General features: G+C 57.5%; 1 protein-coding gene and 1 long non-coding RNA gene across 4 annotated transcripts in view; one reads left to right on the top strand and one right to left on the bottom strand.

Annotated features, from left to right (window-relative positions):
* Window positions 1-4,657: 4,657 nt before the first annotated feature.
* DMTN (dematin actin binding protein) overlaps window positions 4,658-23,353 on the top strand; it is a 23,419-nt gene continuing 4,723 nt past the window's right edge. The window contains 12 exon segments of the mRNA XM_082401720.1: window positions 4,658-4,873; window positions 5,865-6,064; window positions 8,103-8,231; window positions 16,555-16,761; window positions 16,997-17,071; window positions 17,468-17,623; window positions 18,545-18,589; window positions 18,932-19,031; window positions 19,415-19,471; window positions 19,726-19,878; window positions 20,353-20,477; window positions 21,099-21,204. Of these exon segments, the coding sequence (XP_082257846.1) occupies window positions 16,744-16,761; window positions 16,997-17,071; window positions 17,468-17,623; window positions 18,545-18,589; window positions 18,932-19,031; window positions 19,415-19,471; window positions 19,726-19,878; window positions 20,353-20,477; window positions 21,099-21,204 (835 nt within the window). The 5' untranslated portion in view covers window positions 4,658-4,873; window positions 5,865-6,064; window positions 8,103-8,231; window positions 16,555-16,743.
* LOC309633230 overlaps window positions 17,637-23,353 on the bottom strand; it is a 21,318-nt gene continuing 15,601 nt past the window's right edge. The window contains exons 3-4 of one of the 3 annotated variants that reach the window (XR_014247394.1): window positions 20,031-20,110; window positions 17,637-17,750 (exon numbers count right to left, since the gene is read on the bottom strand). This is a non-coding gene — a long non-coding RNA (uncharacterized lncRNA). Of the gene's footprint in view, window positions 17,751-19,887; window positions 20,111-22,303; window positions 23,335-23,353 lie in introns of those variants that run through there. The other 2 variants (XR_014247395.1, XR_014247396.1) reach the window with 2 other exon arrangements.

Below are 23,353 nucleotides of genomic sequence, written 5' to 3'. Positions count from 1 at the left end.
TCGGGTGGGGGAGGAGGCGCGGACGGGCGGAAGCGGAGGGAGGGGGAGACCGCGTACAGCGCGCCCAGGTCCCCGCGGGGGGCGGGGCGGGGGCCACACCTGGGGGGACGACGCGATTAGAAGCGGCGGCCCGGGGCGTGGGGGCGGGCAGGGGGGAGGGGCAATCCTCTTCCCTCCCCCTCCCCCTCCCCGCCCAGAGCTCCTCCGGGGGGCTTTCCGGACGGCTCCAGGTGTGCGTTTGGGGAGTGGAACTAAGAGGCCATAAAACCCGCCTCTTTCCTCCTTTGCCACGGCTTTTAATCTTGTCCACTGGGGAGGCCCTTCCTAGCAGCGCCCCACCTCTGCTCTTCACGGGGAACACCTCATTGAGCCCACTCTTCTGCGGACGTACCCCCAGCCTCAGTTTCCCCTCCCTCCTCTTTCTGAGAAAATGTTGGGGAGGGGGATTTTGGAGAGAAGAAAGAGGATGAACGACATCTCTTCTCCCCACTTCTCCCAACAGTGGCCTAAAAATGAGGAAATAATGGGAAGCTGGCGGGGGGGGGGGCTGGCTTAGTCAAAAGGGGAGGCGAGCGGCGCGTAGTCCAAGTTGGGGGGCGAGGGGGGGGTCACTCACCTCTCCCTGGGTGAGGACCGGAGCCAAGGCTGACACCCCCAACTCGAGGCAATTTAGACAGCGGCAGCCAAGAGGGAGGTCCCCAGGCCCCAGGCCATTCTCCCTCCAGCTTGTCATAATCACTTTTCACCAGGTTGCTTTTTCCTCTCCCCCCCCAATCACAAAGAGTCTTAATCCTGGCGAAGACTGCGGGAAACGTGTTGGGGGTCGTTTTCGGGGGAGGGTGGGGGAGTGTAGGGAGGGTGGTCTGGAGCCACAGCTGATAACTGGCGAGTTCAATGGGATTTTCCACGCAGGGGCAACGCCCAGCAATTACCTGAGGACAAAGGGTCGGGGCCCCCAGGTGTGGAGGACTGGACTTGGGGGGCTGGGAAGGAGGTGTGCCGGGGAGGGGGAGTTCTTACAAGCCCTCTGATTTCCGCAGGAATTTGAGACATTCTTTAAAGCTCTGGACCACCTCCCCCCAGCCGGGCGCTCAGGCCCACCCCCGCCACCACCACCGGCTCGGGTTAGAGACAGCTTCAAAGGTGGATGGGGCCCTTTGTCTCGCCTCCCCTTTCTTCTCTGCCTTTCTCCGGCCCCTCCCTCCCTCTCTTTGACCTCCCCAGCACAGACAGGCCTCTGGGGGCCGGCTCCAGAAAGCCCTCACTGTTTCCTTTCTTGCTTTTTGAGGTGAGACCTGGCAGGGAGGGACAGAGAACGGGGAAGGGTGAGAGAGGAAAGCCGCTCTGGAGGCCTGTGCCATCTCAGCTGGGGCCCTTGCCCCACCCCCAGCCCGAGCCCGGCAGCTCTGATGCCCGCTTGTGGCCTCGGGTCCCCTGCTTGGCCCTCTGAGCCATCTCACCCCAGCTGTTGGTGCTTCCAGGCTCCGTACCCAGGGTGCCTCTTCATGCTCTGGGGAAGTCTCTTCAGCTCATTCCCTCCTACCTGGTGGTGATTTCAAAAATGCTAAAAGGAAGAAGGCAAAGGAATCCGTCTCTAATAATTGGATGGGGGGGGCGGGATTTAAAGTATCTGTGTGTGTGGCAGGAAGGAGGCTTCCCGTGGACCTCTGATGGTTACAGCAACCTTGGTTGCTTCTGGGCGCCCTAAAGCTCCAAACAGATGTGCGGGTAGGGATGGACACAGTGCAGGAAGACTTAGGGTGAGTTGAACACATCCGTTTCAGGGCGGGTGTGACAGGTGGAGGGCGGCGGTGGCGGCAGCATGCCTCAAATCCTATGCCTGTTTAGGATTACCAAGAACTCTGGCTAAGAATAGCCTACATATAGGTCCTGCCTTCTCTGTCCTGTCCTCCAAACGGCCAGATGAGGCAGAGGGGAGCCGAAGCAGGAAGTCGGGGCGGTGGCAGGGGGTGGGAATCCATTCACATTTTCGCCCTCGCCACGTCTCTCTATTCAAACCTGTCCCTCAGACTCCGCTGGCTGTGACTTCCCAGTCACCCAGCCTCAGCCTCACAGCCCTGGACAGCTGCGAGGACCACCTGTCCTTGAAGCTCTTTCCTCCCTCACCTGCCCTAGGCGGTCCTTTCTTCCTTCTCTCCAGCTCGCGGTCTCTTCTCTTTCCTGGCCCCTCTTCACAGAAACGTGCCCCGAGATCTCTGTCACTCTCTCCTCTCCCTGAGCAAACCAGCATGTCAGCTGTCACCCCCTTTCACACGACTGCTTTTTCCTCCAAACTCTGGAACCCTGCACCATGGCCGGACCTCACTGGGATCTGTCTCAGTGAATGCGGTAGCTCTCTCAGCGGTCTTTCTCCCTCCTGACATACACACACACCACCCCCCAGCACATCACATAGTTTGTTCAGCTCACCTTACCTTACCACAGCTCTGCACGAGTCACGCCATCACTGACAGACTCAGCATGGCTTTCAAACCCCTGCCCAGTCCTGCCAAGGCCCCCCGCTAGTCCTGTCCCTCCAGCTCCCCTCAAGAACGCTGGCAAAACTGCAACCCTTGCAGTCCAACAGACACTCTGGACCCATCTTTTTTTTTTTTTTCTGACCACACCACGCGGCTTGTGGGATCTTAGTTCCCCAACCAGGGATCAAACCCCTGCCCTCTGCAGTGGAAGCGCGGAGTCCTAACCACTGGACCACCAGGGAATCCCTGCTGGGCCCATCTTTGCTTATGAGTTTCCCACTGCCTTGCATGCCCTTCTCCAGAATGCTGGCACGTCCAGACCACAGCCATGTCTTTGGCTCTACAGACGCCCCTCACTCTCCCAGGGGCAGTGGCCGTCTCTGCTGCCCCCAGCCCCTCCGGCCATTGATTTGCCCTGGCCTTAAGGCACATATCACAGCTCGTCCAGAACTGTACTTATCTATGCTCGTGTCATGGTTCCGCTGGACAGCAAAGGCCTCAGATGTAGAACTAGTCAGTCTTTGCGTCCCCCATAGTACCCAGCACAGTACGTTACACAGAATAAGTATTTCTTGAGGAAATGAACCAACTGAAGACCCAGCAAGAAGTCGTTGGCCATTGGCCCAGCACCCTGTGGTCCCTGCAGGTAGAGGTAGGATGAGAAGCCAGAATCATGCCTCCAAGCTCCATCCTTAGGAGGACTTGGGCAGGAGGGGTCCTAAGCAGTTAATCCAAATATTTGTGTTTTCCCTACAATCTATGACCATGTGCTAGCCCTTCAATTAATAAAAAAGATGGACAAGATAGTGTGTCATCCCCTGTCAAGCTCTCAAGACACTTGAAATTTAATTGGGGGGGATCAACCCATAAAAAAGGCAGTTCTTTTGAGGACTTTTGGAAATCTGTCTCTTACCCCTAAGATAGCAAAGCAGCATTTGGTACATCCCCAAAGAGTGAAAGGGGAGGAAATAAGGACACTGCTGTGTACTGAGCTCTAGAGATGTGTCAGGCAGCGTGCAAGGTGTGCTCACATGGAGCCCCCATTCTGCGGGGTGAGATTGTTCCCATGTTGTGTGTGGGCAGGCTCAGGTGCAGAGATGTTAACTCATCCAAGATCACAGTCCAGATTCTCGCCTGTCTCTTTTTTTTTTTTTTTTTTTTTTGGCTGCACTGGGTCTTCGTTGCTGTGCGCGGGCTTTCTCTAGTTGCCGTGAGCAGGGGCTACTCTTCGTTGCGGTGCGCATGCAGGCTTCTCATTGCGGTGGCTTCTCTTGTTGCGGAGCATGTCCTCTAGGCCCTCGGGCTTCAGTAGTTGTGGCACGCGGGCTCCATAGTTGTGGCTTGCGGGCTCTAGAGCGCAGGCTCAGCAGTCGTGGCGCACGGGCTTAGTTGCTCCGCGGCATGTGGGGTCTTCCTGGACCAGGGCTCCAACCCGTGTCCCCTGCATTGGCAGGCAGATTCTCAACCACTGCGCCACCAGGGAAGCCCCCTCGCCTGTCTTTAACACCTCGAGTGGGATGTTCTCCACTCCTCAGCCAGGCACGGTGGGTTCTGGGATGTACGTGGGGCAGGGGCACTGGGAAGGGCTGGGGTTTGCTTGACCTTGAAGATAGGAGCAGGATTTCCGTCAGCGAAGAAGACCCACCAGGGGGCGATATTGAGAGTGAAAACAGCATGGGAAGAAGGGCTTCAAGGCAGGAAAATGTGAGGTCTGTTGTGGGAGTGGGAGGGTGAGCAGTCGATCGGCTTGGCTAGCACTGAAAGTTTGCAGCCAGAAGTGGCAGGAAAGGATGGGGCCACATTATGGAGAGCTGGGTCTCTGCTGTGACAGGAGGAGACAGTGAGGGCCTTCAAGAAGGGGAGTGACCAGACGCAACTGTGGGGTTGGGGTTCAGGAGAGAGGCTGGTCTGGTGCAACTGCTGGGGCTGAGGCTCTGGGGTCCAGGAGTCAGACAGTCCAGTGCTCGGAGGTAGGGGGACGTGTCATCCAAACTGATGGGAAAGGGCCACTTGGAGGCCCTCGTCCTTCCTTTTGTTCTGCTGGCCCTGTTCTCTGTCACTGTCCCTTCTTAGGTGCACAGGTGCCCAGTCAGCCTCTCCAGGAGTTAATGTTTAGACCTCCCCGGGCAGGTCGGTGCAGGGGGCGGGGCAGGGGCATTGGAGTGAGACGGAGAGAGGACAGAGAAACCTACGCACAGCCCCTGGGGAGGGGACAAGCGGCAGGGCCAGCGTCTGGTCAGGACATCTGGCAGCAGTGACCTTGCTGGGGAAAAGAGCCAAGAACTAGGTATCCTGGGCCTGGGACCACCCGCCTGAGAGGGGCAGGAGACCCAGCCCCCTGCTGGGGACGCACGTGCCCATCCTCGAGCCTGAAGGCACTCCTGAGCCTAAAGGTACGCTTGTCCTGTCAGCAGCCTGCTGGGTTGGGTGCGGCCAAGCCGTGCCCAGGAAGCCCACCCCGGGGCCTGGGCTCACAGGCACCTGGTATTCAGTGTTGCCTGCTTCCGGGGGGAAGCTTTTGCCTCCCCTGTCCTCCCAGCCTACTGGGGTGGCAGGCAAGCAGTGGGGGAAGACCGACCGTTCAGCTGGCCTTGAGGAGTCTGGGGTCTTCCCAGGAGGAGGGGGCTAGAGGCAGAGTAAGTCTCCCCATAGGGCGAGGCCAAAGATGAGGGGGAGGCAGAGCCTGGCAGGCGAGGGAAGGGTCTTCTGGCCTGGCTGTGCCCTCCCACGCCCCTCCCAACCCCCTCCCAACACACACACACACACACACACATCAGGATCCCTCAGCAAGGAATGACCTTGACAGCTACCAAGCCTCAGGTCGACAGAGGGAGCCCTAACTCTGCAGTCCCCTTGGTTCCAGGGCTGGCTTGAGGGGGACTATTCTGCCCAAGGTGCTTGCCCGCCCCTGGAGGGACATGCGTATGGAGTGCGGGGTGGTGGGAATGGGCCTTGCGGGACTGAAAGAGTGCTGTCCCAGGCTGTGACCTTCCTCTAGGTCAGGGGAATGAGAGGATCTGCGACTGGGAGCAGGTGCTCAGAGACAGCAGAGGTGGGGGGAGACTTCTCAGCCCATGGCCCACGTGCCCACCCTGGCCACACCCGGGGCCTCTCCTTCCTGCCAGAAACCACCCTCCGACCCTTCAACATAAGCCATCCCTCCCTTGTTCCTATCGCTCTTCCCAACTCCACGCTGAGCTTTCTGGAATGGGGGACGTTGCCCAGTGCCTCCCAAGACCGGCCGGCTATCTGGCCCTGAATTAAGGTTCTCCTGAGGCCGCCCCAGGAGCCAATCCCAGAGCGTTACGGAAGGAGAGGGAAGGGGAGAGTGGGGGGGGCTCAGTGGGAGCCCCGGCGCCTGAAGCTCCCCCACCCCCACCCCAGCACCGAGGCCCCCTCCCTCCATTGCTGAAGAAGAGGCTGTAGGAGCTACAGCCGCCTCCTCCCCCCTCCCTGCCGCTGCTGCCTCCTCGGCTGAGCCGGCAGGTTGTCTTGGCAACGGGAGGCGGAGAGGAGATGCGCTGAGGGATGGAGGTGTATGTCACCGAGGAAGCTGCCGAGCCCCACGCCCCAGGCCCTTGAAGGTACCGCAGACCCCTCCCTTCCCCCTCCCCCTGCCCTTTCCCCTAGGCTTCCCCACTCTATCCAGAGTGCTCATTTCCCTGAGGAATGCTCCCCTCCTCCCAGCCCAGTGACTCCCACCCATTCCTCCTGAGCCACCTCATTCCAGGCCCCTGTCCACAGCTGTCCTTCCTGGCAACCGCTCATTCCAGCCCTACCTCTGGGGACCCTTGCACCGGAAGGCAAATCTCCTGGAATGGGGTCTTGGGGGGGGGGTGGGTGACGCATGAAAACAGGGAAGGAACCGAGATAGTGGGAAAAATCAGGAATTCTAAAGGGCCACCTGGCACTTGGTCTCCTGGAGAGGGGGAGGGAGGCTGTGCAGCACTAGGGTGGGGACAGGGCAATAGGGGTGGGGTTGAACGGACAGAAAGCTGAGAGGCCGGGCTGGTTGTGCAGAAAGGCCTGGTTCCCCTCTGCTAAGGCTGTGGCCCACTCCTGCCACATCAAAAGTGCACCTCCTCCTCCATCATCTCCTGGCCTTTTTTTCATGGTTCGATGGATCCTGTGTTTCTCTCCCACTCCCAGGCTTTCTAGTACCTCTCCACAGGCCCCTCTCCCCACTCTGTCGTGCATCCAGCAGCTAAGCCCAGATTCTTTCCACTTTTCCGCAGCCACTCGGCTACCTGCCTTTTTCATTTCTCCTTTCTTTCTGGAGCCCATCCTTCAGGATTCATTCTTCTCTGTCTCCCACTAACCCAGACACATCCCCCCCTTCCTGTCCCTACCCGTCCTCTCCGGTCCTCTTCTCTTTGAGAAAGAGGTCCCAGAGCACACTCTCACCTGTCCTCTCAAGACCCTCCCCCCTGTGATTTTTCCATTCAGATACCCCAGAGCCCCCTCCCCAGATTCTAGATTTCCCCAACGGCAGCTGATACCATCAGCTGACCAGCTGTGGGCAGCGGTTACCAGGGCAACAGTAAGGGCTGCCTAGGTAGGCAAGTCTGCACAGAGGTGGAGAGGAGGCCGGGCTGGGGCCAGGGTCAGCTGGTTGGGCTCCCTCCCCTGCTCCCGGGGTTCACAAATGAACCAGGCTCTGCTCTAAGCCCAAACGGAACCAAAAGGCCAATGACAGGGGCCTGGAGTCCTGGAGGTTTTCCCAGAGACATTCCTGTAGTTCAGTGCTGGGACCTGGACATCACCTGGTGAGAACTTCTCTTTTGAAGACCCCGCCCTGGAGAGAGATTGGGGTCCTTCCCACTCACCACCACTGTGCTCTGTCCCCGGGGGATTTGGGTTACCCAAGGGCCAACCCGGTCTCTTGTGCTGAGGACCTGGTTTCTCGAATCCTCCCATTCTGTCCTCCCCAGGAGAGGGTTAATCCTTGGGAAACCAATTCTGGCATCTAGCCCACGCCCCTGCCCCTCACCATCTATGCGCTTTAGCACCCCAGGGAGGCAGGGACCCAGAGGCCTCTGTGGTGCTGGTAGGTGATGAGTGGGAGATACAGGTGCTTGGGGAAACCGGGTGTTGTCACCCCTCTGTTATCAGTAGAGCCCCTTCCCCCTGACTCAAACTCTGGCTGTTTAGGAGGCTGGAGGGGCTGTGTGTGTGAGCGTGTGTTGCAGGGTGGGGGGTGGGTGTGGGAAAGGGAAAAAGGCCAGCGGCTGGCCGAGAGTCTGCTTCCGATTCTGCTTCGTCATGATGCCCGGTTAATGGTCCTCTTGTTTGAAATGGATTGAGCTGCAGCAAGCGAGGTGGAAGAGCAGACACACAAACACACACCCGCAGGCCAGTGGCCACGCGCTATCAGCTGGAGGTGGGGAGGGTGCAGGGGTGGGTGGGAGCCAGCGGCCCGCCCACCTGGCCGCCCGCCCGCCCCGCCTGGCCTGCCCACCGGCGCACACACCCGGCCCTGGGATTGCGCGCCAGGCTGGCGGAGAAGCAGGGTGGCGGCGAGGGGGTGGGGGCCCAGAAGGGTAAGTCCCCTCCTTCGCCGGCTGCCCACCCACTCACCCACCGCAAGCCGGCTTTTTTCTTGTTATTTGTGCTCTGGGAAAGCACGCTGGGTTCCTGGAAGAGCCGCCTGTTACCTGGGCTCTGAGGAAAAGCCGAAGCCCCGGGATCTGCGCCTGCCCCTGCCCCCACCCTGGGGCCTCAGAGCACCTGGGCCACCCTGTCTGGGAAGAGGTAGGTGGCAGGGTCTCCCGCCTCTCTTCCCCTCTGTGGGCACTTTGGCCACAACACCTGCCTAGAAGTGAGGCTCTGGGTGGTGGCAGGGATCCTGGGGTGGGGAGGGGGAGAATGGGCAGGACCCTGGGACTAGCTGGGTTTGATCTGACCCAACCTCCTTCTGATTCGGGGAAGAGGGGCTGGAGTGTCACATGCTGCCACCCAGGGACCCCCTCCCCTAGCTGTGCTGGTCAGAAGTCCAAGTGATGGGGGTGGAGGCTCCGCCTTGGGTAGGCTGGAGAGCTGTGCCATCTTTGCTGAGTGGTGGAAGGGGAGGGGGCGTTGCCCATCTCCCGCCACCATGCCACAGATGCTCTGGGGGGGAGGGGGGAGCAGTTCACTCAGAGGCCTGAATGCCATTGGTGTGGGGACTGCTCCTTGCCGGGAGGGGCCTGAGGAACCTCCTTCTAGCCCTTAGCTGGCCAGGCTGGGGTGAGGACCAAATGCAGAACGAGGCTGGGTGGCAGGGCGTGGCCACAGGCCTGACCACGATGCTCTCCTGGTGCCGGCTGTTGAAGTGCTTGAAGGGGCTGGGGGCTGAGCAGACACGCAGGCCTCCAAGGATTGAGGTGCCCCCTTGCTAGCTCTGCCCCTCCCTTGGCCTGGCAGGCCAGGCGCCCTTCCCCGGGCAGGCACACCTGGCGGTTCTTTCCCAGGGCACTGGGTTGCCGAGTTGTGAGAGGCAGGGGAGCAGGGACAGGTGTAGGAGAAGGCAGGCAGTCTTGCTTTGGGAAGGGGTGGGGCCCGGGAAGCGCCCACGGGATGGGTGAGTGGGCGCTCTGTGCCGGGGATGGTGTGTCAGCACGTGGGGTGGGTGGCTGTGAGCGTGGAGAACCGGAGCCAAGGGAAGGATCGGTGGGTGGCGTGAGTGAGTGTCAAAGGCACCGCGTGTCAGCGTGGGGGGTGCCTCGCTGGGAGAGCGGGGGCGTGCGTTCTGCAACCGTGCTTCAGCAGGGGCTGCCTGTGTGGGTGAAGTGCCTGTGCCCGCGGGGGAGGCTGGCCTCCGTGCTGCTGGCCTCGCTACGGCCACATGTCCAATGCCGGGGCCAGCCCGTCCACCTGGGGGTGCAGGTCTGAGGAATTCCTCGTTCAGAGCTCATGCGTGTGTGTAACGACCAGAATAGGGACGCCCCCAGGATTCAGAAAGCTGAATTTGGGAGGCAATCTCCCTTGCATCTCCCCCAGCCCTATCAATCAACTTGTACAAGTGACACCACAACCCGCCAACAGGACCAGCTATAAATAGAGACCAGGGCAGGAACAAGCTGAGGACCAAGCAAGCCTAAGGGGCTGGGAGGGGGGACACAGAAAGAGGGCCCTCTTCAGGGGGTGTGTAGAGAGAGGATACAGAAACCCAAGCGAGAGTGCTAAGAGAAACTGTGTGACGAAATGCATATTTGTGGGGGGGGGGGGAGGAAGGAAGGAAGGGGGCGCCCGGGCCCGCTCCTGCTGTCATCAGAAGCAAACGGGGAGCAGGGCCTTGAGCAGGTGGGTTCCCAGGCTGGGACCCTGATTCTGGGCCCACCTGCCCCTGCCTGATGCTTCACCAGAGTGTGAGAGGGTGCTGTTCAGGGTTGGCATTAGAGGAACCCCAACCCTAGTCCTAGCAGATAGAGCAGGGCTTAAAAATGGGGGTGCGGGAGAAGGATAAAATGAGAGGAGGGGAGTGGGAGCTTCATCAATCTTAGAAAAGGCGCAGGCGCAGGCTTGGCAGAGGTTAAGAGATGTTCTGATGAGCCACCGGCCCGGAGCAGGGCGATTTTGGGGGCGATTGTGGGTGCCCCCTCCCAACACACACACAGACACAGACCCCACCCTCAGGGTATGCCCCGGACCTCCCCTGTTGGGCTGGTCTGCTCCCACCCACCCTTCCCCTCTCCACCCTGGTATGCTGTTTTGGGAACTGTGACCTAGCTGGATCCTGCCTTTATTTCTGGCATTGAGTTGTTGCCACAGTAACTGCGGGGGTGGGGCCGGGAGGGAGAGAGGGTGAAAGGGAAGCAGAACCAAGGGAAGAAAGATGAAGAAAGGAAAGAAAAAGGGAATGGAAAGCAGAAAGAGCGAGATGGGACCCGGAGGCACAAGGCAGGCAGGCACACTATGAATGAAACTGGTGAAAAAGGAGAAAGGCAGAATGCTTGCCCACCTGACCCCAGCCCACGGGGCCAGCTCAGCCATTTCGCAACTCTCAACTCGTTTACTATCTGCAAGGCCGGCCTCCAGCCTGGCTTGTTCCTGCCCCAGGGCACAGAGCCCGCGTCCCCCAGCCTCTCTGCCCCTTATCCACAGGCCAGTCCAACGAAGCAGGATTCTGGTGGCTCCACGGTATAAGGTTAGCACACGGGACCCCAAATCCCAAGTTCAGATTAAAGTGAGATCTTTGGGGACCCATTGAAAAGAGCATTCATTGGCTTTGACCTGAGACAGACCTGGGTAGGAATTCCAGGTTGGCTTCAGTGGGCCGAGACGTGGGGGGCATGGGGGGGGGGCAGGTCAATCTCTCAACCACATTTTCATGTCCTAATTGGGAGACATGAGCTTTGGTGAAGCTAGAGAGGATGGGTGAAAGTCCCTGGCCCAGAGCAAGTGACGGTTGGTTTAGAACAGGGCGGGAAGCTGGACTAGAGGATACCAGGCTGCGGTTCTGCCGGTTGAGCCTTCATTTCCACAAGTCCAGGGAGCCAAGGCCGGCTCAGCCCCTACCTGTAGCGGGCGCCCATGGGAATGGGTGGGCGGGCCTTATCATCAGGGCCGAGCGGCTCTAGTTGCCATGGAGACGGGGCAGGCGGTGTGAGGTGGGGCCCGGCTGGGGGCTCAGATAAGGCGCGGCTGCACAGCTGGGGGAGGGTGGGTCCGAGATGGAAGAACTGGGCGCCGCCGGGGCAGCTGAGAAGGCCCTTCCGCCACCTGGGCTGGCCTTCCTCCGCAGCTCTTTCCCTTTCCTCCCTTTGCGCCCTCCCTTCCTGCTGCAGTCTGCCCTCTCGGTCTGTCCACTGGAGGCGGCCCGGGCCTGGGAGCGCACGTGCAGAAACGAGGGGTGTGCACGGGTGCGGACGCGCGAGGAAATTGGCTTTGGGGGAGGGGCTACGAGTGGGTGGAGTAAGCGTTTGCGGGGCGTGATGTGATTTGGGAGAAGGCAAGAACACACTCTCTCCCTTTCTTTCCCCTCCCCCTTTCCCCCTCCCCTCCCTCCTTCCCTCTCTCCCTCTCCCCCCACCCTACACTCCTACTCCACCCCAAAACATTTTCCCTGCTGGCTTAATATTTAACGAGTAAGACCTTCACTCCTTAAGGTTAGCCCCAAATTAAAATGCCATGTCTCTGGAAGGGTAAGACATTAACAATTTCCGCAGCGTGCTTTCTAACACACCAGGCGCTGGTGTGCAGGTTCCTGAACGAATGCGGCTCAGGGCAGAAGGCGAGGAGACCCAGCCCAGGGGATGGGCACGGGGCTGTGCACAGCTGTGGAGAAGAAGGGGCAGGGGACAGAGCAGGGACATCATTATTCTGAATCGTCTTTCCGAGTGGCTGCGTCTGTGGGACAGTGTTGGTGCACAGGCGAGTGGGGGTCTCAGTGCAAGACCTTGTAACCTGTGACCTGGCTCATCTTGGACCCCTCCTCTCCCTCCCTGGGCAGTGACCACTCTGAGAGGCAGTCATTACCCCACTCTGTACCCACCCGCAACTGGTGTTCGAGGTCAGGGTGCCTGGGCCACCTCCAGGTTCAGCCTGAGGCTCCAGGACACTTAGACGCTCTCCATTCTCCCCCACCTCCCCCACTCCACACTCCCCCCCGCCCCCCACCCCCCGACCGTTCCAGTCCTTTCTACTCTCTTCAGCCTCTGCCTAACCCACCTGTAGGGTCTGTATATGACCTTATCTCTCACTTTTCCTGGGAAAATAGAAGCCTCCCGATCGGCCCGCTCCAAAGTCCCCTAGATTGCAGTTACCCAGCTTTCCCTTTCCTCTCCTTTCAGGGAAGCTCGGGCTTTCTTTCCAAAGGTAGTCCTTCACTTGGGCCTGGACCCAATCCCTCTCCCCTTCCCCTGCTGGGACCTTCCTCCCTCAAGTGCCTCCCCCCTCTCCTGCAGCCACAGTTTCTTCTTCTCTACTCTTCACTGCCTACAAACGTGTTCAGGTCTCCCTTTTCCTAAAAAACCTTCAGCCACGCTCACCTCCTGCAAAGTAACCCCCTCCTGCCCTTCTGTCACACTTCTTGGAAGTGCCCTTCCCCCTGCCTGTACACCCTGGCCACCCCTCCCCACCCCCATCCCTAACAAGGAGGCCTCACTATTCCTCTGCAGATGCTCTCAGAGGCCACCAGGGCTTGACATCCAAACTGGCGAGCTGTCACTCCTTCCTGCATGTCTTGCCTTCTCTGGGCGATGGACTCCTGGCTTCATGACATTCTTTCTCAACCCCCCTATCCCTCCCCGCAACTCTCTCTCAATGTTTATGGCACACTTAACTGTGTATTAGGTCCTTTACTGAAAATACAAAGAATCACTAGATACACTCCCAGCCCCTCAGGGACCCGGGCATCTAGCCTTCCGCCTCCCTTTCATGCCACCTCCAGCCCCCGTTTTCTTCTAGTCCCCTAGCGTTTCCCAGGATGCTGGTTTTTGACCTTCTTTCTCCCTCGGCAACCTCATGGGGCAGACTACCACCTCTAGCTCAAATGGCTCCCAAATTTCTGTTGCCAGCTACTGCCCCCACCTCAACCTCAACTGGCAAGAAGTGAACTCATTGCTTCCCCTTCTCCTGTCATTGCTACCTGTTCCTCCCCAGCGGTGAGGGGGGTGCGGGGGAGGCTGTCTCCAGATCAAGTTCTGTTTTGCACATTCTGCCTCTAGGATTCCTCCCACTTGGCCCTGTCCATCTTCGGCCCCAGGCCCAAGTCTAGAGCCTCACAATCCCCTGCCTGAACTACTGCCGTAACTTCCTGGCTGGTCTCTCTCTGGACCGCCTCTTCCTGTCTATTCCATCTCCCAGGCTGCAGCCTGATTCATTTTCCCAAAGCACTGCTTGGATCCGTCACTTCTTTGTTTTAAAAAAAGTTTCTAAGCATTCCATAGCCCTAGTTGCCCACAGAATACATTCGGAATCCCCTAGTCTAAGTTCAAGGCATCTACAAATCTGGCCCCCAACCTCCTGCCCCAAACCAGTCTCAACCTCATGAGCTCCATGGTTCAGCCATATTTGCTGTCCCCAGACAGACCCAGTGCTTCCCCGTTTCTCCAGTTTCCCTCATGCTGCTGTCTCTTTCAAGGATCCCTCTTTTAGTTTTTGCATGATCTCAAACCGGGCATCTTTCAAGGCCTGCCTTAAACACTTCCTCCTCTAAGAAAACCTTTTTATTTTCTCCTCTTGACACCCCAGCAGGAGTGATTCCTCTCTCCTGTGACCTCTCACAGCCCTTTATACTATCTTATCAGGCACACATAATTTTCTGCTTTGCATGGGCGTTATCTATACATATGGCCTCATTTCTGGAGGGGCGGCTTAGCTCCTTTGACTCATCTTTCTGTTCTCCATAACACCACAACGCTCTGTGGTCATTGCAGAACAGGTGCTCAGAAAGTAGTGAATGAATGGGTAAAACAATACATGACTGGGTGGGCGGGTGGATGTATATGGGTGGATGAATGAGTGTTTGCCTCTTGGCTAAGCCAGTGTATAGCTAGTTTGACAATGTCTGTTAACAAAGTAAAGACGAAATAGGAGTGAGAGGGAGCTAACAGCTCTTTGAGTATGTGTTAGAGTTTATTCCAGTCCTCACACATCTAGTTAAAAGCATTACAAAGTGAGTGCTAAGAAAGCAAGAGAAGGATGAAGCTCTGGAATGGAGCCCTTCCATGGGCACCTAGTCACCAGTGTGACTCTGATGGCCAGACTCTTGTCTTGGAGAAGGCTTGGCTCTAGAATTCCAAAAAGACTTGAGAACTGTGGCAAATGCTAGTCTATCCCCACAGTGAACCTGACACAGTACTACGGCGGCACTACGAAACATGCCAATGCTGAAGACACAATCACTGTCACCTCCACAACTCTGGACAAGTTTTTAACCTCTCCGAGCCTCGGTTTTCTCATCTGTAAAATAGGTCTACCTTATAGGATTGTTGGGGGGATGAAACAAAATAATCCTTGTAAAGTGCTTATCAAAGTACCCGGCATGAGCATTCAAAAAATGATAGCTATTATTATTGTTGTAGAAATTAGCAGTCATTCTAGTTAGCGAGAAAACATGTCAGGCAACATAACCAAGGACTAAATTATATGATTCTCTTTTTAAGTCCCACTGGAATTCAGAGACGAGTTTGTCAATGAGGACTAGAATAATAGGGGAGGCCTCCAAGAGGAGGAGGGTTTAGCATGGCCCTTAAAGGATGGGTGGGATCTGGGAGATGAGAATAGTGCAAGAGCATGCGCAAAAGCAGGGAAGTGGGAGTGAGGGCTGCTGGTGCAGCAAGTAGGTGGTGGAGAGACAGAGAGCAGAAAAACGGCCTGATACAAAGTAACAGGTGATAAAATTGGGAGCACCAATGACCTCAAGTCTTTCATGACCTTCTGTGGCAGAGTGGCTACAGAAAGCCATCTAAGTTTATCAGTCCTCAGGGAGATAGAAGTAATAATAGTTAACATTCTACATAAAATCTATGTTTTAAACACTTCACATGTTGTAACTTACCTAATAATCAGAGCAACCCTATGACACAGATACTAGTACCACCTTCCATGTTATGGATGAGAACGTGAGGCCCAAAGAGGGTAAGTAACTTGCGCAAAGTCACACAGCTTCTGAGTGGCAGAGTCTCCTCTCCCCAGGCATCCCAGTCCAGAGTCCATGCTCTTAACCGCTACGTTATTGCTGCCTCTTCCCTGCACCTTCTGTAGTCATCAGCTCTCTTCACTCCATGGCTTACTGCCAGCAGTTGGAAGACAGTTCCACTGCCACCATCACGTCAGAAACTCAGCCAGGCGTTCATTGAATGGTTATTTTTATTTATTTATATAAATTTATTTTATTTATTTATTTATTTTTGGCTGCATTAGGTCTTCATGGCTGCACCCGGGCTTTCTCTAGTTGTGGCGAGCGGGGGCTACTCTTCGTTGCGGTGCACGGGCTTCTCATTGCAGTGGCTTCTCATCGTGGAGCATGGGCTCTAGGCGCGCAGGCTTCAGTAGTTGTGGCACATGGGCTCTAGAGCGCAGTCTCAGTAGTTGTGGCGCACGGGCTTAGTTGCTCCGCGGCATGTGGGATCTTCCCGGACCAGGGCTCAAACCCGTGTCCCCTGCATTGGCAGATGGATTCTTAACACTGTGCCACCAGGGAAGTCCCACTGAATAGTTATTATGTGTCTGGTTCAGGGGTGTGTGGGGAGGATGGGAGGATTGCTAAGGGAGTTACTGAGGAAGGAGACCTGGGCTGTGGCCCCAGGGAACTCCTACTCTACTGCTGCAGACAGGACTCAACTTCTTAGGAACCAAGAGAGAGCAGTGCCAGCCTGGAGGCCTTCCTGCTGAACTAGGGGGCCCCGACTTGCAGCAAAGTAGCACTTCAGAGGGCAGCCTCAGCTCGAGGATTCCGAGATGGTGGGGAGCTGGGACGTGGGCTTCGCCCCAAAGGTGTTTTACCAAATGCCCGCAAGTGGGATTGCCTGCTGTACAGGGCCAGGCACATGGGGATGTGGCTCCCTCCAGCCGCCCCCTCCCTTCTCCACTGGGAGAGCGGCAGCCCCCAGCCAATGACCTGAGCGCTTCCCACCAAATCGCCTTCGCTTTGTCCTCCCCTCCCCCTATTGCCATCTCATAGTATTACTAAGTCCCTCTGTGTCCAACCTTTCTGGGCTATGAGAGAGGGGTGGCACCGTGGACATAGATTGAGGGGAAGGAGGTCAAGGGCACCAACACAGCGCCAGGGAAAGGCCACGGCAGAGGCCGAGGCGAGTGAGAACCTGGGCCTGAAACTGACCCGCAGCCCGGGCAGGGCAGGTGTGAGGAAGCAGGGATGTGTAGGCTGCCCCGGGAACGGGAACGGCTGGCCCCTGCCGTCATTTCCTTTCCAGCCAGAGAACAATGGCTCAGAAACTAGTGCAGCCCGTCCACCTTCCCGTCTCGCCGCGGGCCACATGCGACCTCCGGTCCCCGCGGCTGAGCGAACGGAAAGCTGGAGCCCCGCTCCCCGAAACACGCGGGGCCGGAGGGGGCTGCCCTCGCCCCCGCCCTCTGAGGTCGCGGGGCCCCGACAGCCCCGGCTGGCACGTTCTCCCTCCCCTTCCAGGCCCTGCACTCGGCCAGCAGCCTGGAGAGTCACCGAGGGATGAGGACGCCACAGCCCCGGGGAGCACCCTTTCTGCTCTCGCGGCCCCGAGCGCGCAGCGCCCAGGAGCCGGATAGAGCCTGACGCCCTGTCGTCTCCCCCTCGCGCACAGGGCTCTGCGAGTGATCCGGCCGGCCAGCTCCCTGCTGCATGGAACGGCTGCAGAAGGTGCGCGGGGCTACACCCACGCCGGGGCGGTGGGGTGCCGGGGGCACGCGGTGGGGGCCAGGCTCCCCGCGGAGGGTCAGGTCGGGAGTCGAGGATGCCACCTGGTGGTTGCCCGCGGCGCCGCACCCCGGGGCCCCAGAGGCCTAGAGAAGCCCTCCCCTGCCCCACCCCCTCCCTCCGCCCGGCCCTGGCACCCACGCACATTCCCACCCGCCCGCCTTCTCCCTCTCCCCAGCAACCACTTACCTCCCCTGGGAGCGTCAGCTCCTCCCGAGGCTCCAGTGTTCCCGGCTCTCCCTCCAGCATCGTGGTGAGTACCTCTCGGCCACCAGCACCCTCAGGCTGGGAGGAGGGAGGGGCGGGGCGCACGCTGGCTGCGGGGCCGCTTCACTCAAATGATGATGGTCCTGCCAGGGCTGGCAGAGGGGCAGAGAGAACCCCAGATCCAGAGAAGGTTCTGCACACCCCCTCCTGCTGGTCTGGTCCTGTCTCGTTGTACCCAAAGGGCTAGATGAAGGACTATCATTGTTTCAAGGTGACCCTCTAAACCCTTAATATGACAATAATAGAAATATTAACTTACAGGAGCTGACATCTAAAACGGCTGCCCATCTTCTTCCTAATAAATTGCAGGTCTGGCTTGTAAGGCCAGTATTCTAGGGGAGGCTTTTGACACCTCTGTTCCATGTGTATCATTTCCCTTCAGGCCAAGATGGACAATCAGGTGATGGGCTACAAGGACTTGGCCGCCATCCCCAAGGACAAGGCCATCCTGGACATCGAGAGGCCTGACCTCATGATCTACGAGCCCCACTTTACCTATTCTCTGCTGGAACACGTGGAGCTGCCCAGAAGCCGGGAGGTAAAGGGTGGGAGGTTCCTCTTGGACAGGACTTGGGGGAAGGGCTCCCCCAGCCACACTGGGTGGGAGGCAGAATCCCTCTCATGCTTTCTTTCCTGGAGGTCAGACTCCAAAACAAGAAGGGGACCTGTGCACAGGAATCACCAGTCAGTTGGTGAACTGGGTATTTGTGCAGAGCAGGCAGAGATGGGCTGGCGGCTGGAGACTAGCTCGAGGTGGAGAGCAGGGGAGGCCGTGTTTGAATGGTAGCAGCATAGAGCGGGGTCATGTAGGAATGGGGTGGGACTGGGCAGAAAGTGAGCAAATTTGTGGAAAGCACTCAGGAACACCGAGCTCGGAGGCCAGAAGTCCTAGCTGAGTGTGACCTGTGTGACGGTGTGGTCTCAGTTTCCCTTCCTATAAAATAGAGGTGATACCTTTACCCGTCCACCTCACTAGTCAAATGCACGAGATAACGCAGGACAGGTACTTCGTACACTGTGTTGGAGAAAGGGGCAGTGTCAGGGCTGAGCAGAGAGACGGGGCCAGGCTGTGGGGAGACTTAAATGCCTGACAAGGGGCCCGGACTCCATCCTGGACGCTGTGGGTCTTGTCCCTTCCCCTTGTTGCTCGTTGGCTCTGAGGTCAGAGCCATAGCCCCTCCAGCTGGCCCTCAGAGCACATGCACACTGCTCCAAGATCCTCGGCTTCTTCTGCTTCTTCGTGGGTCCTAGGGAAAGACTTAGGACCCTGTCTCGGGAGAGAGAGGACGGAGGGCCAGCCCTGGGAGCTGGCAAGGACTAAGAGAGAAGAGGTGGCCCAGAAACTGGCTGGGCAATTGCAGAGTTGAGTGAGGGGGGGTGAAGTGGCCCACCTGGGGTCCTAGGGACAAGGGTTTAATCCCACCCTTGTGGCTCTGACCAGCCTCCTCTCCATTCACAGCGCTCGCTGTCACCCAAATCCACATCCCCCCCACCATCCCCAGAGGTGAGTCTGCCCCGCACCTGACACTTGCCCAGCCCTGCTCTGACCGGGCTCAACCCCCTTCCCCACACACGTCCAGACTGGGCTTGGCAGAGCCTAAGGGGTGATGGAATCAGTGGACCTTGTCCTGTCACTGGCCAGCTCTGGGTCCATCTACGTCTGACCCAGGATCTCTTTTAATCCTTTCTCCTGGGTCAGGCACCATCAGCAGGTCAAGTCCTTGGATAGCCTTCCTCTGCCCTGGGGTTGGGGGCGTGTGGGCTGCTAGGGTGGGAGGATGGAGATGGTGGAGGGGGTGGGGTGGGGGACCTGGGAGCTGCAGTGAACCGTACTTCTGCTCTGCAGGTGTGGGCGGAGAGCCGGTCCCCTGGAACCATCTCTCAGGCTTCAGCCCCAAGAACCACTGGGACGCCCCGGACCAGCCTGCCCCATTTCCACCATCCTGGTAGGTTTTAGTGTGAGCATGGCTGCATCCTTGCCCTAGGACCTCTTTTTTCCTTCAGGAACCCAAGCCCCTTACTCTCAGTCCCCCACTCTCTGGAGTATATGCACACCACAGAACTGGCGGGACCCCCAGATGCCGGACCCCAGGCAGAGCTCCCAGAGATGGTGGGCCCTGCTGCATCCTCCCTCCCACCCAAACAGAGAAGTGCAAAAATCCCAACCCCTGAGGGGTAATTTCGGGATCTCCGGTTCTGTCTTGGCTCTTGGCAGGAGCCCCTGAATTTCCTTCCTTCTCCCAATCCATGTCTCCATTCCCTTCTCTGACCCAGCCTCCCCGCCATCCTCATAGCCTCCTTCTCATCCACTCTTGCTCCCTCTCCACAGAGACCACCCGCCCAGATTCCAACATCTACAAGAAGCCACCCATCTACAAGCAGAAAGGTGAGGGTTCCCCTGACCGACCAGAGCCCCCTTTTCGCCACGTGCCGGGAGGCTGTCCTGAGGGTGGGGGGGGGTGATGGGAGAACAGATGTTAATCACGGCGTGTAAACTGCCCTGTGCATTTCCTTGTGCCTTGCTTTTACACCCAGGAGCTCACAGGTGTGAAGAGGGAGAGATGAGGGAGTGGGGGGCCGAGGTGGGAGGTGGCCTCCGGGGCGGGGTGTGCCCGGGCTGACCTTGACCTCCCCCCGCAGAGTCCACAGGAGGCAGCCCTCAGAGCAAGCACCTCATTGAAGACCTCATCATCGAGTCGTCCAAGTTCCCTGCAGCGCAGCCTCCCGACCCCAACCAGCCAGCCAAGATCGAAACGGACTACTGGCCGTGCCCCCCGTCGCTGGCCGTTGTGGGTAGGCGAGACTGCTGGAGAGGGGAGAGGGAGGCCCTGCTGAAGCCCCAGGAACCCCCCCACCACCTGCATGAACCCTCCAGGCTCCTGCTCCCCCGTCCCCTGCAACTCCATCTCTCTTGGCGTAAGCAGCCCTGCTTGTTAGTCATTTACCCGCTTTCCGTTCATTTCTTTGGCTGCTCAACAGACGTTTGTCGAATTTCTACTGTGTCCCAGGCTCTGTGATGGGAGCTCTGGAAAGAGAAAGAGGAATGAGACGAGGTTTTGGCCCCCAGTCGCTTTCAGTCGTGTGAGCATGTGTTGCCCACCCAGCTTCATCGCAAGGCTAGAAAACGTTGCTTTTGTTTTATAATAATAATTTGCAGTGTTCCCTTCAAGGTGCAGCTCCGGGACATGCACAAAGCAGCCCCTGACAGACGCTCGTTGAGCGCGCAGTTGATTGACTGATGTGCCTGCTTTTGTCCGTCTTTCCCAGAGACAGAATGGAGGAAGCGGAAGGCGTCGAGGAGGGGGGCAGAGGAGGAGGAGGAGGAGGAGGACGATGACTCCGGGGAGGAGATGAAGGCTCTCAGGGAGCGTCAAAGGGAGGAACTCAGTAAGGTAGCGTCTCACTGCCCCACCCGCGTCCCTGGGCCACCCTGGGGACAGAAGTTCCATTCTGATCTAAATGGGTACATGTCTGAAAAGCGTCCTAGTGAGAACATGTGAGGAATTCCTTTTCTTTGCCAGGATGTCAGGCTGCTGCTTTTGAAGGGACACAAGGATTGCATGTTGCTTTAGGGGGCCGCCACTTACTGTTAGGGCCAAAAGCACAGAAAAGGGTGGCCCCGCCAGTGCCAGGCTTCAGCAGGCAGAGTAGTTCATGGGATGAGGAGAAAGGAGAGAGTAGGCTGCTGGCCTCCAGGGGAGGAGAGAGGGTGTGGGGAGTCACGGAAAGGCCACTGATGGTGGCACGGGCTTGTGCTCTGGGCCTTGTGACCTGGGACGCAGAAGCCCCTGGGGCAGAGTTACACTGAGCGGCTCTGACTCCTTGCTCTCGAGGGTGGCCAGACCCAATGTGGCAGAGCTTCTGACCAGGACAGGCTCCACGGGCTCCAGGCACCACACAGCCCCTCGGGAACTCTGTCCCGACTCCTGCCTGGGGTGGACCCAACTCTGAACCTTCTGGAGATGAGAAACAAGTATCGACGCCTCGGATCCATCTTCCTTTCTCCTTGCCAGGTTACTTCTAACTTGGGAAAGATGATCTTGAAAGAAGAGATGGAAAAGTCATTGCCTATCCGGCGGAAAACCCGCTCTCTGCCTGACCGGACACCCTTCCATACCTGTGAGTGTCACCGAGGGGGCTCAGAATCACCTGGCCAGACCCTGAGGCCAGAATCAAATAGTCTGCTGAGTTTGTCTGTCACACGCCCAGCACTGTGCTACTGTGGGTATAAGAGACATAGAAGTTTCGGTTGCTGGCTCAAGGCTCTGGCGATCCCCTTAGGCCAAGAGTACCAGTCATGGAACAAGATGAGATGACAAAGGATGGCCTCAGCTAAAGCAGAATTAGCACATTTTGTTTAATTCAACAAACATTTATTGGGTGTCTACCATGTTCTTGGCCTTGAGGATATAAAGAGTAAAACACTATAGTGCTGCCTTCCAGTAGCTTCTGGTCACGGGGAAAGTGACGTGGAAACTGGGGTGTCAGTGCAGCATAGCAGGTGAGAGGTACACTTCAAGTGATTTGAGAGGACGCTGATAGGGCCTGGGTCTCAGAGTTGGAGTCTTGAAGGACAAGACAAAGTGAGTCGGGGAGAAGGGCAGCACAGACCCCAGGGACAGTGTGGGAGCAAAGGCCAGGAGCAGCAAACATCCGGCCAGCAGAGAGGCCCTCCGGGAGCCTGGAATTACAGCGCACAGAGCGTGCTCTGAGGTGGCTGGGGCTTTGGTGCCATGCTGCTCATCACTGAGCCTAACCTGGGCTTCCTTCGAGCATGGATGGCTGGAGAGGAGGGGGGCACATCTGAGAAGCCCAAACTGGAAGCTACAAGGCCTCTAAGAGCCTGGCCTCGGAAGCCACAGGGCATCCTTCTACTGCCTTCTGACGGCCAGAGCAGCTCACAGGCCACCCAGACACAAGGGAGAGGAAAGAGATTCTGCTTCCTGATGAGAGGAACCACCCAAGGGCACACAGGCTGGGAGATAATGTTGCGGGCCATCTTCGGAGACCGTCTACCACACTTTCCAATCATCTGGGTAAGGGCTAAAAATATACATAGGTCCAGAGAAGAGGGAATGGGTTTGAGAACTATACAGGCACCGTCTGTATAGAAATAGCCCCGGAATTACAATTTTTCAACTTTACGATGGTGCGAAAGCAATATGCATTCAGTAGAAACTGTATGTCCAGTTTTGAATTTTGACCTTTTCCCAGGCTAGTGATGTGCGGTACGATGCTCTCTTGGCTTTTTTTATTTTTTTCTTCTTTTTTTTTTTTTGGCCGCACCGTGCGGCATGCAGGATCTTAGTTCCCCGACCAGGGATTGAACACACGCCCCCTGCAGTGGAAGCGCAGAGTCTTAACCACGGGACAGCCAGGGAAGTCCCACGATGCTCTCTTGAGATGCTGGGCAGCGGCAGCGAGCCTCAGCTCCCCGCCAGCCACACCATCACGACGGGAAGCAGCCCGTACGCTCACAACCATTCTGTACCCAGACCACCGTTCTGTTTTCCACTTTCAGTACAGTATGCAATAAATTACATGAGAGGTTCAACACTTCATTGTAAAATAGGCTTTGCCCACCTGTAGGCTCATGGAAGTGTTCTGAGCACGTTTAAGGTAGGCTGGGCTGAGCTCTGATGTTCAGTAGGTTTGGTGTATTAAATGCATTTTTGACTTAACGATGGGTTTATCGGGGCGTGACCCCATCGTAGATCGAGGAAGATCTGTAGAGGAGATGGAATCAACTGGACTTAGTGGCTGATTGGATGTGGGTGGTGAAGGAGAGACGAGTTGGGGTTTTTGTCTTGGGTGCTGGGTGATGACAGACCTGGGGCTGAGATCATGAAAGAGGCAGGTTTCGGGGGAAAGATGAAGAGACTGGGGACATGTTGGGTTAAGTGCATGTAGGTGGGAGCTGAGTTTGACTGAGTTGGAAGCTTGAGGCGCAAGTCAGGGCTCAAGCAGAATCTTCAGCTTATATGTGGTAATGGGACCATGAGAAAAACTCCAGTTGTGTAGAAAAAGGGGAGGGAAGGGCAGGGTGCCGAGGGCTGTTCCTTGGAGAGCACTCACAGTACAATCCCCTTGGAAGTTTGGCTGGGAGGAGGTCAGAAGTGAGACCCAGCCTCAGGATGCGGGAGGCTGGCCTTGAAAGGGTCGGGGCCTTGGCTTTGGGAGCAGGCCACATCAGAAGTTGAGGTTTGGGACTTCCCTGGTGGTCCAGTGGTTAAGAATCCAAGCTCCAACCTGAACAATTTCAGAAGTA

Source organism: Balaenoptera borealis (assembly GCF_965194805.1).
Source record: "Balaenoptera borealis genome assembly, chromosome: 8".
NCBI lineage: Eukaryota > Metazoa > Chordata > Mammalia > Artiodactyla > Balaenopteridae > Balaenoptera > Balaenoptera borealis.
This window is presented reverse-complemented; position numbering and strand designations above follow the sequence as displayed.